The 15,137-nt window shown below is 48.1% G+C and overlaps 1 protein-coding gene across 5 annotated transcripts in view; it reads left to right on the forward strand.

Annotated features, from left to right (window-relative positions):
* Positions 1-15,137, forward strand: part of LOC120375847 (tubulin-specific chaperone cofactor E-like protein) — a 94,654-nt gene that overhangs the window by 75,482 nt on the left and 4,035 nt on the right. For all 5 annotated transcript variants that reach the window (XM_039496821.1, XM_039496814.1, XM_039496817.1 and 2 more), the window contains 8 exons: positions 3,054-3,437; positions 4,287-4,573; positions 6,256-6,536; positions 6,909-7,019; positions 11,395-11,597; positions 12,437-12,600; positions 13,345-13,593; positions 14,647-14,809. In XM_039496821.1, the coding sequence (XP_039352755.1) occupies positions 3,054-3,437; positions 4,287-4,573; positions 6,256-6,536; positions 6,909-7,019; positions 11,395-11,597; positions 12,437-12,600; positions 13,345-13,593; positions 14,647-14,809 (1,842 nt within the window). The remainder of the gene's footprint in view (positions 1-3,053; positions 3,438-4,286; positions 4,574-6,255; positions 6,537-6,908; positions 7,020-11,394; positions 11,598-12,436; positions 12,601-13,344; positions 13,594-14,646; positions 14,810-15,137) is intronic.

The following is a 15,137-nucleotide window of genomic DNA, read 5'->3' on the forward strand; positions in this document are numbered from 1 at the left end:
GATCTCGCGCCAATAGTTGAGGGTTTACTGTTGTTCGATAGCGAGATGAGACAGTTCATTGACCAAAAACCTTTGGTGTTCTCATTGTAGATGCAAAAACATTTTTTTTTGTTCTGTGTTTGTGCAGCGCCTAGCACAAAGGAGTCGTGATTCTTGGCTGGGGCTCCTAGGCACTACAGTAATACAAATAACAGTAATAAAGTGGCAGTATTAGTGCCCTTGAAAATTAATGCTACCATGCCTAGCAGAACCTTTGTGGCTGTTGTACTGCTACTAATCCACACTGCTTTTCAGTAGCTTATAACTCGTTGTTGTTGTTGTTGTTATTATTTTAGGCTTAAATTGGGCACAGAAGTTGGTTAGCATCTCTCCAAATGCTCGGACCCAAATACTGGGCACAGAAAGCCCTCAGATGAGGGGTACACAGTACTCGGAGGAGAGCTCAAATGTTGTGGGATTCCTTCCATTAATGTCAATAACTCTATCACCTCATTTCCTCGACTCAGCATTTCTGCTGGAAATAATTTTCAACAGTAAGAGTTTGAGGGCCCCCCATTCACGTGGAATATGCATATCTTTGGGACTAAAATGAGGGACATTTGAGATGGGTGGACATTAGCCCCAGAGTAATTTTCTTCCTCATTGAAAATGTCAGATCAGTGAAGCTGTATGTGTATGTTGTTGTTTGTATGCAGTGTTGTTGTAGCCCTGTCAGTCCCAGGATATGAGAGAGACAAGGTGGTTGAGTTAATATCTTATATTGGACCAACTTCTGTTGATGACATAGACAAGCTTCCAAGCTAACACCGAGCTCTGTGTAAGCTTGAAAGCTTCTCTCTCTCTCACCAACAGAAGATGGTCCAAGAAAAGATATTACCTCACCCACCTAGTTAGGGACTTATTTAGTAGTATAGGGAAGAAATGTTCAATGAGCTGAGGGAAGGGGGACCAGGAGTCAGGACTCCTGACTTCTGTTCCTCACTGCCACTAACTTACTGAGTTTGATGATCAGGGGTTGACCGGCTCAGGGGTGTCAGATGAGTGTGGATATGCTGATCTGCGTGTCTAGAGCTGGGGCGGACTCAACTGTTCAAGGCCAGGTCTAGAAACTTCTAACAGCATAGTACTGTTGGTTAGGGGGATGGTTCCCCCTGCCCCCTGAAATTTTATACCAGCAAAAACCCTAGTGTAGACACAGCTAAACTGGTAAAGCACGTAGGTGCCTGCAGAAACTCCACTACTTCCACGAGGGGGATTCACACTGTAACTGTACCAGCTGACATTATCTGCTGTAGACTAGAGTATAGTTACAGAGCCCACGTTTGAAAACGGGACTCTTCGGTCCTGGCTTTTCAAAAGTGTCACACTTCTGTCTCAATTCTTACCTTTCTAAATGCTTACTATCAGCCAATTTTGCATGCACTTTTTGCGAGCTTATCAGCAATAGATGCCATCCTTTGCATGCATGGGTGATGGAATTTAGCCCAAGGCAACAGTCCACATACACAGATGATCATGCCCAAAAGAACGTGCGCGTGGATGAAAGTTGTGGGCTCCTGGGAGGAATCCACCCTTTGAAAATCTGTCTCTAGAATAGATTTAACGTGTCTCTCGTTAAAGCAAAAAACATGGCACGTCTGTTGTGCTAACGTCATCCCAATGCAGGATGCTTCTCGAAAAGGCTGGCTTGTTTACTAGTTGTCTTCATCCATACTCTCGCGGGGGGGCTGTTTTTCTCCTTCGAAAACTTCGGTGCCTACATTCTTATCACAAGCAAAGCAAGCCCGTACGTCCAATTGTTCTATGAATCTGATACAGGGGCTGAAGTCAATTTGTGTTCTGCTGGAACAGTACGAAAAGTTGGTCAACAGGATATTTATAGCCCTGCGAGCTTGAGTGAAAGAGGGGAAGGTTGCTGTGGAAACGGCAACTTCAAATTTCCTCACTTTTGCAGCTTCCAAAGGTTTCAGTGCAGTTGGATTCTTTTTATCTGTTGGTCACCCTTTTGTCTATTGAATGTTGCTGCATAGCGTCCAATCCTGCAGCTGGGCTTTTTCAAAGGGCTGGCTGATTTTATGATGATTAATCACTAGTTTGTGCTTCTGCAAAAGGCTAATTAAATTTCACGCTTTAGGGCATAAACTGAATCTCCCAGGGCTCTGCAAAGACTCTTTGCCCTGTGTACAATACTGTGCTATTGGCATTATAGGGTTGTTGTTTTTTCACCTTGCTCTGAAGGATCGGGTATTGGCCACTTCTCGAGGTGGGATATTGGACTGGATAGATCAATGATCTGATCTGAGATTACCACATAACTGCTAGCATGGGGACGTGCTACCACTGCCCTCTACTGGCTGAAGTGTTGCCAATTCTATCCCACAGGTCAGATTAGCTGAGCCTGAGCTGTCCAAATTGACATGCTGCCACTTAAACGTCCAGAGGAGATGGCAGCAGAGAGCTCCTCCAACCAGAATTCAACCTCTCTGGGTCTGACAGTTGCATTGTTGACCTACAGTGCAATCTATGGCCACATCTCAGCTCTGCCACAGACTCCCTGGGTGACCATGGGCAAGTCACTTATCTCTCTGGCCCTCAGCTGCCCGGGTGCAAAGCGGGGATAATAATCCTTTCTTCCTCCCACCCTTTGTCTGTCCTACCTGTTTAGATTGTCAGCTCTTCAGGGCGTTGTCCCTTACTGTGTGTATGTACAGCACCTAGCACAATCCTGCACCTTGGCAGGGGGTTAGGCTAGATGACTCTGGTGGTCCCTTCTAACCCTATGGGTCTATGATTCTATAACAGGGCCCTGATGGCAGCTGGAACCTCTAGGCATTACCATAATACTACTGCGAATAAGGCCCATCTCCTCCCACAAAGTTTGGCCAGGACAGTGGGTGGGCAACTGTGCTGAGAGAGTCTAGAGTACGACAATTCTACATGAGCCCAGAGGCTCTGGTGATGGGCTCCCGAGCTGAGCCTTACGGTGGAGCACAGTAGATTTATTCCCCTCCCCCCCCCAGTAAAATGGCTTTTCCCCTTGCTTCATTCTTCAGCCCAAGCAGCTGTTCTGGAACAGCGACTGCACCCGGCGCTGCCGTTGCTTCCGCCGCAACCTCATCCAGTGCGACCCGCGGCAGTGCAAGTCAGACGAGGAGTGTGCCCTCCGCAACGGCGTCCGCGGCTGCTTCAGCACCAAGAGCTCCTACTGCCTGGCGGCGGGCGGCGGGGTCTTCCGCACCTTCGACGGCGCCTTCCTTCACTTCCCGGCCAACTGCGCCTTTGTCCTCTCCACCATCTGCCAGAAGCTCCCCGACTTCTCCTTCCAGCTGATCATCAACTTCGACAAGTGGTCGTCGCCCAACCTCACCGTCATCTCCCCCGTGTATTTCTACATCAACGAGGAGCAGATTCTCATCAGCGACCGGAACACCATCAAGGTAAAGCGCCGGTCATGGGTTTCCTCTGCTCTGTCCTGAAACTCGTAGGGTCCTAGCCACTCTCCGGGACTGGGCTACAGCTCACTGGCACAGGGAGGAGGGAAAGTATCTGGCCACCAAGGGGCAGGGCTGGGTTGGGATTCTCCAACCCAGAAAAGCCAATTGCCACCCCCTCCCTGCATTAGGAACATCCCCGTCACCCCCTGGCTACACTGTCTCTGTTAGCGTGTTGTACTCAGCCCATCACCGTAGTATCTAAGCACTGGGTGACCAGCTGGCCACAGCAAAGGCTTTAGGGGAAGTTCATGGAGCCTCTGGCTCATTTCCCTTTTTAGGTTCTAGGAAGCTCTGCTTGGGGGAGGGGAAGGTGGTATCTGTTCAGCACCTAGCTCAGGACCCCACTGTGGGCTAGGTGCCGAACAGACAGATGGTCCCTGTCTCAAAGCGCTGATGATTTCCGTCGAGCTGAGTGGGTGTTGGTCTTGCTTAGTGGGTGTTGGTCCTGCTTTGAGCAGGGGGTTGGACTAGATGACCTCCTGAGGTCCCTGCCAGCCCTGAGATTCTATGATTCCTTGTGTGAAGGGCTGGCACAATCTAATGCAAATCCCAGGCACGTCTCCCTCCTAGAATGCTAGAAGACTCCAAAAGGGACAGGGTGTAGGCAGGATCCGGGCCTTGCCCCGCCTCCATTACGGAGCTGGCTGGTGGCAGGCAGGGAGAGGGGCAGCATGAAGGGATGTTCCCCATGCTGCCCACTGCAGGGACCTGTGTCTATCAGGTTCAGTCTGTCCCTTGGCGCGGAGTGTTGAGAGATGAGTGGCTTCAGCATTATCTCCTCCCCTTGAGTAGGTGAATGGCACCCAGGTGACCATCCCCTTCGTCACCGGGCTGGCGACCAAAATCTACAGCATGGAAGGCTTCCTGGTGATCGACACCAGCCCGGATATCCAGATCCTCTACAACGGCTTCAACATCATCAAAATCAGCATCAGCGAGAGGCTGCAGAACAAAGTGTGTGGCCTGTGCGGCAACTTCAACGGGGACCGGACCGACGATTACGTCACCCTGAGGGGGAAGCCGGTCATCAGCAGCGTGGTGCTGGCCCAGAGCTGGAAAACCAATGGCATGCAGAAGAGGTGAGCCTGGGGCCTCGTGTGTAGACGCGCCCGAGGTTCCTCTTGGAGTCAGTGAGTGTTCGGCCCTTGACACCAGTGGGCCCCCATGTTGTGTATCAGGAACCCAGCCACAGCTCGCTGCAGGGGAACAAGCTCTGGAGGGAAAGCTGTAGTATTTAATAGGGAACAATAATCTGGAGTGGTGTGAACTCTGCCGTGGAATGTAGTAGCGAACTCTATCTCCCTATAGAATCCCATAGGAGGGCTCAAATCACCTACAGAAATGAGATCATTTGCTCTTCATTTCTCTTGGTTTGTAGAGTAATTTCGAGAGAACCCTGCTGGTTTTACCCTCATTAGTGGTGTTCATTTGCCTTGTCATAGCACCTGAGAGCCAGACCCCAGTGTGCAAGGTGCTGTACAAATATATGACAAAAAGACAATTCCTAAACCCAAAGGATCATTTACACTAAGGCCATATCACACCACTCTGGTTGTGCGAAGGGGCCTTAACGTGGGGGTAAATTACATATACGCCTACTTTAGGGCTCCTTTACACTGCCAAAATGGGGTAAAGGAGCCTTGGTGTACATAGAGATAAGGCTTATTGGCCCTACCTAATTGGAAGACGGCTTTTATCATATGTCCTGGGCCCTATCCTGCACTCCTAGTGGTGCACTCTAGTCGGCACGTCAACCTCTATACATGGCCCAGAACACTGCACTGAGTAGGTGCGGGTTATATGCTCCGGCTGGCTGGGGAAGCTTGTCCTAAACTGCAGCGATCTCCCCAGCTCAAATCCCTGTGCGGGCCACCACTTACTTTGCTGCCTCCCCTGGAGTGGGTCATTAGCAGTGGGGATTGGATCTGAGATCTCAACATCTTGGAAGTTTTAGGTGTGCCAGGAGCAGGCCAGATTTTCAAAGGCTCCCTCTGCCCAACTAATCTGCAGCTGCCAAAGTTCTGGCTGTGGTACTTGCACATATGGTTCATGGTAGGCATAGAGTCTACCGTTTAGATGGTGATGGCTACGTACCTGATTGTAGGTGCAAGTCAGAGAGTTAGCTGTGGAAGCAGGAGGAATTAAGCCTGTGATTTTCTAAATAGCCTAAGGGATTTAGGCACTCAAATGCTGCTAAAGTTCAATAGGATTTGGGTACCCTTAGATTCCTTTGAAACTCCTAGCTGAAGCGGTCAAGATGGGGAAAGTACTTGTCAGTCAGTGGTGCTTGGGTTCCTAGATGGCTTAAGCACATTTGCAAATCCCACCCACCAGGAATTATGGATGCAAGCACTGAAGGTGCAAATCGTGCACACGGAGAGAGAGGCTGGCCCTTTAAAAACCTGGCCTCAGATGTGAAGAGATGCTTACCAAAGATTAGGGAGGAATCTAATCTTCAAAGGGGCCAGCCCAAGGACTATGGCCCATTTGCATCTCTGGCGGACCTGGGATTTAAGTGGCCCATAGCCCTTGTATTGGCCTACGCAGGGGTGAATTTCACCCTGGATTCATGAGTGTCCCCTAATAAGAGGTGAAAAGAACTAGAAAATACATGGGAGGGGACAGCGGGGTAATAATGAGGAAAGAACAAGGTGACCTGAGCAGTCTATTTGTCTGTGGCTTCACCTCAGGAGAGGATTTAGGGACTGGTTGTTTCACACGATTCCAGGCTGATGTCCTTCGTTTAATCCCTCGCTCCCAGCTGTAACGAGCTCCAGTACTCCCAATACGCCGCCGCCTGCGACAACGTGCAGATCCAGACGCTGCAGAGCGACGGCTACTGCCTCAAGCTGACGGACATGAAAGGCTTCTTCCAGCCCTGCTACGGGCTGCTGGATCCGCTGCCCTTCTACGAGTCATGCTTCCTCGATGGCTGCTACAACCACAAGAAGTTCCAGCTCTGTGGCTCTCTCGCCGCCTACGGGGAGGCCTGCCGCTCCTTCGGGATCCTCAGCACCGAGTGGATAGAGAAGGAGAATTGCTGTAAGAGAGCTAGTCTAACCCTGTTCCGTTCCCTGCCCTGTACCGCCTATGGCTTAGGAGCACCATCCTCTGTACCCGGCCGGACTGCAGGCTCAGTCAACGCGAGGCTAGTGCAGAGAGATGGGAGCCAGAGCAATTAGCGATAGGTCCCCTAGGAGGGCTAGAAACTTACTTTTTTTTTTTAATGGAAAGCTGATAGTCTCATGTATTCACATGACTCCAGGAGCTGGGGCTTTAAAAACCCCATCAAATAGCATGAGATAAAATTGCTGGAGTTACCAACACTGCAGGGGTTTAGTGGGGTAATAAAGAATTGTCTGGGTACTGGTCTGAAAATAAAGTTGTTGTCTTCGTCTGTCTTTTCCTTTTTAGCAGGAGTGGTTGAAGATCCCTGTGTGGGGGCCGACTGTCCCAACAGAAGCTGTGAGCTTGACAATGGAGGAGAGCTGTGTGGTTGTATCGAACCTCCACCCTATGGAAACAGTGAGTGACCCCACATGCATCCACTCCGTGTCTCGGGAGGCTAATTGCAACATTTGCTCTGGTGTTTTTATCTAAGTTAAAAATGGGCCTTATGTATTTATATGGGACACAGATAAGCCAACTCCTTCAGCAACCACTTCCCACTCAGACCCACACAAAGTTCCAACCTCAAATCAAGTGGAGCTACAGTACACTAGGGAGGAAAGGTGTTTATGTGATTAAAGCACCGAGACATACTTGTCAATGCTCCTTGTCCCTGCCACTGACTTGCATTGTGACCCTGGGCAAGTCACTTCCCTATGCTTCAGTTTTCCAATCTGTAAAATAGGGCTAATGCTACCTAAAGTCATTAATGTTTGGAAAGCGTTATGAGATCTTCAAATGGAATGTGCTGTAGAAGAGCAAGGTGGTGTTGGGTTGATTTTTAACTCCCAACATGTCAGATGGCATCTAAAATCTGGTCCCACTGGTAAAAATGGAGATTTTTTTGTGTGATTTTTATTGATTTTCATAAAGAATCAGACAATGAAAAGTACAAAAGGGTAAATGATTTTACTGCTCATACATGTTTCCAAATATTGCATGCTTCATGTGATTTCCAATAAAATTATGGAATGTTGCAGTTTTACAACTTGTCAAAGTTGCAAGACTGGACAATACAAAAGCAGATAATATTACATAGACCCAACATGTTAGTCTGTGGGATAATATACCATGAACCAAACCCAGAAAAAGCCACAGACAAATCCCACAGCCTGTCTATGCTGAAAGATGACTCCTGCCTGGAGCAGACTTTCATGCAATCAAGGGAAATACAGGGGCAAATTCTCAGCAGATGTAAATTGGCATAATTCTTCTGATTTTGGTGACGCCATGTAGATCTACACCACATGAGGATTCAGTCCTAGATATTGAAAACTTCTATTAATTCAGCTAGTCTTTCCATCAAGGGCCAATGAAGGAGCGTTTCCAGTGGCATATTTTCTGCTACTTCAGTCAGCCCTGTTTTCAGCTTTCTGGGAGCTCCAGGGCCTCACCTAATTTCCATACAAATGTGCATACATTTTTAAAAATCAAAAATCAATTTTGCCCAGTCCTCTCCTCCTCGATCAATGGATATAAATTGCTTGTCGTCTAAGTTCACTGGCAATGAAAACCTGCTCAGCTTTGTTCTTCACCTTGCAGTTATGGGGAATGGGGAGCAGCCGTCCCATTAACAGGGTTCAGAGGCATTGGATTTTGCAAGCTACTTTTGACCCTTCTTCTGTACTGTGCGTGCATTCCCCTCCCCAGCTCGAGTGACTTAATGGCACAGACCGTGCAAAACGTGCTCAGTCTAAGGTAGGCAAGAACACGACACATGCAAACTTCAAATTGGCTGATATAGGGAGGGGATTAGGTGAGAAAAGAATCCCAGCCCTCAGTTCAAACCAGCCTACCCTGAGGGAAGAGACACAGAAACAGATGTGTCAGGGGGTGGCTAATGTCCCCCTGGATCTGCTCAGAGATACATCACTAGAGAAAATCACCACTTCCCAAAAACCATCTAGGCCAGCACAGAGGGTCTGAGCTGTGTCCTGTCAATCCCCCATGTGAATAACCTTTACGAAAGCATTGTCCAAAGCACTTCCAAATGAAGTCACTTAGCCCATCCCTTAGTCCTTCCATCTGAGGATCTCAAAGCACTCTCCAGACATTGAATTAATTCCCCACCCTGGGAGGTAGGGAAATGCTACCCCCATTTTAGAGATGGGGAAACTGAGGCACAGAGAAGTTAAGTGACATTTTCAAGGTCACCCAGTAAATCTTTGGCAGAGTTGAGAAAAGAACCCAGATGTCCTGAGATCTCAGACCTGTTTTGTTGTCACAACTCCAAGAGCAAAGAAGAATCAAGACAGCTTAAGCTGTAGGACAGGATCGAGACACCAAGAACTTTTAGGAAACCTTAGCAACCTTTCTCAGAGTGTCAGCATCAGACCGGCTGGTGCGACAATGCAGAAGAGTAGCCAGCACATAGGCACATCAGTAGGGACTCATACCCATGTAGCATGCATAAGAGGAGGCATACGGGGTGGAGTCACAGCAGCTTCACACCACCAGAGCTGGTAATATACGCAAATGCACACTCCTAAGCACCAAGCATATCCATCTTAATGAAGTTACAGTTAATCTGCCTTGCTCTATTTTGTACAAATAATGGAACTCTGAAGGCAGCACAAATAACATTCAGTTAACAAAATAAATAATAAGACTCCAGAAAAGACTGGAGATTAGGAGAGGATGGTCTGGTGGTTATAGCCGGTGCCCGGGGAGTCAGGACTTCTAGTCTTCAGACTCAGCGCGTGACTTTGGGCAAGTCCTTTCCCTGCTCTGTGCGTAAGTTTCCTCATTTGTATAACAAGGGTAAGGATACTTAGATAGTGAACTCTTTGGGGTGGTCGTTTTGTTATGTCTGTCCAGTGCCGAGTGCAGCGTGGTCCTGGTCCATGAGTAGGGCTCCTAGGAGCTATCACAATACCAATCATAACAACAACTGACATTTCTGTACCAGCTTTCATCCCAAAAAGATTCCCAAAGGGCTATATAACCCACTGGGGCGTGTGTTACATGATACCCATCTATAGAGGACATGAGCTGTTATAACCCCACCCTAGGGGGCCCTAGGCTCATGAGCTCGAACAGGAGCAGCTCATGCTTTTAGCTCTGGGTTCAGCCGCCCTGATACGTTGGCCAAGGGGGAGGCATTTCCACATGCACCAGTGAAATGCAACCACCTCTGGGTGCAAGGTGGCAACCAATCAGCTCATTGTATAGTGTCCAGGGAGAGGACTTTAGGCCAAGAACGCCCCACCAAAAGCCCCAGTACTGTTAGAAAACCATTAACATCCACACCACAGCTCAGATGTTGAGGCCTAGAAGCATCATGGAAGTCAGTCTAACTCCCTTGGGGAGATGAAGGGCCGAGTCAGTGCTGCCAGGATTTCAACTTACAGCTCCAGAGAATAGAATTTAAACTATCCTATGGCTACACTGCCAGTAAACCTGGTGCTTAGACCACTAAGACATCCCCTTCGGCTCTGTCACTCTTGCCTTTGTGACAGGCCTCCCAGCTAGGATGACCAGACATCCCAATTTTATAGGGACAGTCCCGATATTCGAGGCTTTGTCTTACATAGGCACTTATTAACCCCCCGTCACGATTTTTCACACTTGCTATCTTGTCTCCCAACTCCTTGCCCACTATCTGTAAGTGAGATACTATCGACCTCTGAATTCCGAGGCTTGTCTTTGGGGTGATTCATTGATGCTGTATAGATGGGAGAGCCCACTGCGTAATCCTGGCCGGCGGCTCACATGGCTGCTGCAAGTGCTTCAGGCCAGGACTGAGTGCCATCCTCCCTGTCAGTGGGTGCAATCTGCAGCCACAAAATGAACTGCAGGTGCAAATCTGAGCACTTGAATTTCTGGCTAATCCACCTTGCACCTGCAACTCAATGGTGGGTGCAAATTGAGCCTATAAAAGGGAGTTCACCCTTCTGAACAATTAACCTCTTCTATCCTCATCTAACAGCTGTGGGTACTGTTCAGTTTATGCTAGGGATGGGCCTGAATTGTAGGGGCCAGTTTAATACATTATAGAATCATAGAATATCAGGGTTGGAAGGGACCTCAGGAGATCATCTAGTCCAACCCCCGGCTCCAAACAGGACCAACACCAACTAAATCATCCCAGCCAGGGCTTAGTCAAGCTGGGCCTTAAAAACCTCTACGGCTGGAGATTCCACCACCTCCCTAGGGAATCCATTCCAGTGCTTCACCAGTGCAATAGTTTTTCCGAATATCCAACCTAGACCTCCCCCGCTGCAACTTGAGACCATTGCTCTTTGATCCGTCATCTGCCATCACTGAGAACAGCCGAGCTCCATCCACTTTCAAACCCCCCTTCAGATAGTTGAAAGCTGCTATCAAATCCCCCTTCACTCTTCTCTTCTGCAGACTAAACAATCCCAGTTCCCTCAGCCTCTCCTCATATGTCATGTGCCCCAGCCCCCTAATCATCCTCGTTGCCCTGTCTCTCCAATTTCTCCACATTTTTTCTGTAGTGGGGGGCCAGTGTCACGAGTTTAGATCCAGATCTGGATCTGACTTTCCCAAAGTCAGTGGAGAAGGTGGGACTGTTGGACCTAGTGTTCTGGTTCAGATCCATCCCTATTCTTTACAGCCCTCACTGGTTCCAGCTCTACTGATGCTACAATAACCAGCAGTTCTATAATCTCTAATGCTGATGTGCCCAGAACATCCCCTCCTGACTGGCCAGCTCAGTGCCGACTCTCAGTTGTTTATCGTCCTTTAAAACCGCCTGTGTTGCTCCTAGACACGCATGACATCATCGACGCAGAGGTGACCTGCAAAGCAGCACAGATGGAAGTGTCCATCTCCAAGTGCAAGCTCTTCCAGCTGGGCTTTGAGAGAGAAGGCGTGCGCGTGAATGACCGCCACTGCCCCGGCATCGAAGGAGAAGACTTCATCTCCTTCCAGATCAACAACACCAAGGGGAACTGCGGAAACATTGTGCAGGTGAGAGAGGTGGCTCCTGTTTAATGGTGCATGGTTACAGCGTAGATGCTGCTGGGGTGATATGGAAACACATGCCATGGAACAGAACCAAACAGCAAAGAAAGGCGAGAGAGAAACATGCATTCATTTTGGTGTCAGGTTTATTATTTGACCTCAGATGTCACGATGGCTGAATAATGCTTCAGTGCTTCGTTAAATTACATTAGGGGATGATCACATACACGCTCTTCACAGTGTGGGTTCTTTCTTTCTGTCTTTGTGTTCTAATAGACAGCTCCAAACACATTTGTGTGCATGGCAGACGGTATAAGGTCTTAGCGCTTGTGTACTGTCCAAATTCCAGACCGGGGGCTTAAATTTTGCCTACTTAAAATTTCCCTGGATATTTCACTGGGACGTGGTATTCGTGAGGACTTTTAAATAGATGATGTGTTCTGCCCCCGAGGTGGCGGCATTTCAGTGGTGCGTGTAGTGTGTATATGTTGCGTTGGGATCTTTTATGATGAATGGTGCTGTTATAAATGTAACACATATACTTCTGTACACATTTAGTCTTTTTCTGTCTAGCAGATTGATGCAAGCTAATTTATGATTGTTATTTATAATCTATTACTGCAAGGTCCAAAAGCTCCAGTCAGGGATCAAGGCCCCCTTGTGCCAGGTGCTGCACAAATATAAAACAAAAAGCCATCCTTGCCTCCAAGCAGTTCACAATCTGTTTGGCAATTATTGTTTATGTAAAGACTTTAATGTGCTGCTTTCAGAGCTGTGAACTGGAATTGTGATGGATGTGTTAGCCCCTAAAAAGAATAATATTTGTTTCTTTTTCTCCTGCACAGTCCAATGGCACTCATATCATGTACAAAAACACGGTGTGGATTGAAAGTGCAAACAACACTGGAAACATAATCACCCGGGACCGAACCATCAATGTGGAATTCTCGTGCGCGTATGAGCTCGATATCAAAATTTCTCTGGATTCGGTAGTGAGGCCAATGCTTAGGTATGGCCGGCCTGTGTGTGCTTTAGATTTTCCTGTTTGTGTGTGTGAATTTAATGCTGGTCTGAGAGCCTGGAGGCTAAAGTCTCCTCTATTTAACTTGGAAAAGGAAGGTAGCTTATTTCAGACTAGAAATTTTAACAGAGAGGGTAACTAACTACAACACCCCACAAGGGATGTGGTGGATTCTTCATCACTTAATGTCTTTAAATCAAGAATGAAAGGATGGAGTTTTGGGATTTTTTTTTGTAAAGAAAAAACGTGCTCTAGCTCAACCATAAGATATGGGCATGATTCACGAATTACTGGGTGAAATTCCTTTGCCTCTGTTATGAAGGAGTTCAAACTAGATGATCCTAATGGTCTTTAAATTATGAATCCACAGTACAAGACCAGTGTGGGCCGTGGAAGGCTAGCTTCTCTCATGCTGCCCCACCAATGTGTCTCAGCCTTGATCTGTAGGGGGCACTTTTAGGGCATTTGCATTGCCCCTTTGGCCTCCGTTATAAGCTGCCAGTCGATGATAATTATGGTGGCAGTTGTGCGATCGAGAACATCAAACTGGGGTCACATCAGCCAACGTCCATGGGATGGTAACGTTCAGTTTTGCAGTATTCAAACTATCAACCTAGATATGAAAAGCTCCATCTCCTGGTACCTGTCCCTTAGACCCTATCCGTTCCCCTCCCCCTTTGTAGAGGACGATCTTTCTGTTGCTTTCTCATGAGCTTTATTTCTCTCCTTTAGTGTGATTAACCTGACAGTCCCAACACAAGAAGGCAGTTTCACAACCAAGATGGCATTGTACAAAAACTCATCCTATAAGCACCCCTACCGGCAAGGTGAAGTGGTTCTAACCACCCGGGACGTGCTTTATGTCGGGGTCTTCGTTGTCGGGGCAGATTCCACCCACCTGATTCTAACGCTGAACAAATGTTATGCAACCCCTTCTCGGGACAGCAATGACAAACTCAGATACTTCATCATTGAAGGCGGGTCAGTGACATCGGGCAAGATTTTTCTCTCTGTTTTGCTTTTCTTTGGGGATCTAAAAATCATTGGCAGGTGTAAAGCACCAGATGATCTGAACCTATGAACATTACAGGAGGGTTATTTCTTCCCCCGATGCATTCACTAAGGTTTGCTGTCCAATACCAAAATAGAAAGCCCATTGATTTGTAGCTCTGGGGCTATTCCTAGCATCCTGGGAAAGGCCAGAGGTGCTCGAGTGTAATGCCGAAGAGCACAGTTTAAGAATCTAGAAGAAGGCTGCAGTTGAACGTCTAGCACTGCCTCTGGTGATGGAGAACTTGGACTCTATGCTATCCCCTAGACAGGCAGATGTTTGCAGATATCAGTATACCCGGTTAAATGTTGGTCCGTTTGTGGATTATTAGTGGGAGAAATTCTAAGAGTTTTAATGTGTTACCACCTGCATTTGGAGTTAATAACAAGAAAGCTTTGCACTTACATAGCACTTTTCATCCAGGAGTGATTAGGTGCTTTGCAAGGTGGCGTTACCCTCATACGGCAGATGTAGAAATTGGTGCACAAAAGAGAAGGGCTTAAATGTTCAAGAGTGTCCACTAATTTGGATGCCCAGCGCAAGACATCCAGGAGGGGCTGATTTTCAGAGAGTGAGCCTGCGAGTTCTACACCTCTGAAAATCAAGCCCCAAGTCTTGCCGATTGGGCATGCAGAGCCAGTGGACACTTCTGTGCCATCGGGATAGTGGCAAGGTTGGGAACAGAACACATCGTACATCTGCTTCCACCACTGACTCATTGTAGGACGTGGGCGAGTCAGGTAACCGCGCTGTGCTTCCGGAATGGCCTCGAGCTGCCAAATTGGGACTTGGAGTCTAAACACTCCAGAGCTGAGAGGGCTCATAAGGCTCAAGCTCCCCTCCCACAAAGTTTGTCACAGCTAGAGAAAAGGATCATTTAGTTTCCCTGTAGCCATAACCCACAAGCACTGGGGAGCTGGAGAATTTTTTAGAAGCTCGCAACCGTTCCTGGACCCAGCTGAGACTCTGTATTTTCCTCCTAGTTGCCAAAATATTAAGGATAACACCATTGGGATTGAGGAGAACGGGGTATCCCTGACCTGTCGCTTCCACGTCACCGTCTTCAAGTTCATCGGGGATTACGACGAGGTTCATCTCCACTGCGCCGTCTCCCTCTGTGACTCGGAAAAATACTCCTGCAAAATAGTACGTGCGCGTGTCTCAGCGTGCGCTGGGGGCCGCGGTGGTGGTCCATGCTGGAATCATTTCCCCAAGGCCCCTGTGTGGCAGGAGAACAGTTTCCTGGGGGCTACTGACGGGCCTTGCTCCAAAGGGAGCAATGCCCACTAGATGGACATAACGTTCCTCTTCTCACTCCCCCGTCTTCCCAGAGCCTGGCACATGGTAGGAGCCCCTCCTACGTGGAATCCCACCCAGCAGAACAAGTTCAGGACCATTGTATCAGAGAAGAAGGGCCAGAATTTTCCCTTAATGATGCTAATCCACCACCGCTAAAGCCTCAATGGGAGCTGTG

The sequence above is a fragment of the Mauremys reevesii genome, linkage group 12 (genome assembly GCF_016161935.1).
Source record: "Mauremys reevesii isolate NIE-2019 linkage group 12, ASM1616193v1, whole genome shotgun sequence".
In the NCBI taxonomy this organism is placed as follows: Eukaryota; Metazoa; Chordata; order Testudines; family Geoemydidae; genus Mauremys; species Mauremys reevesii.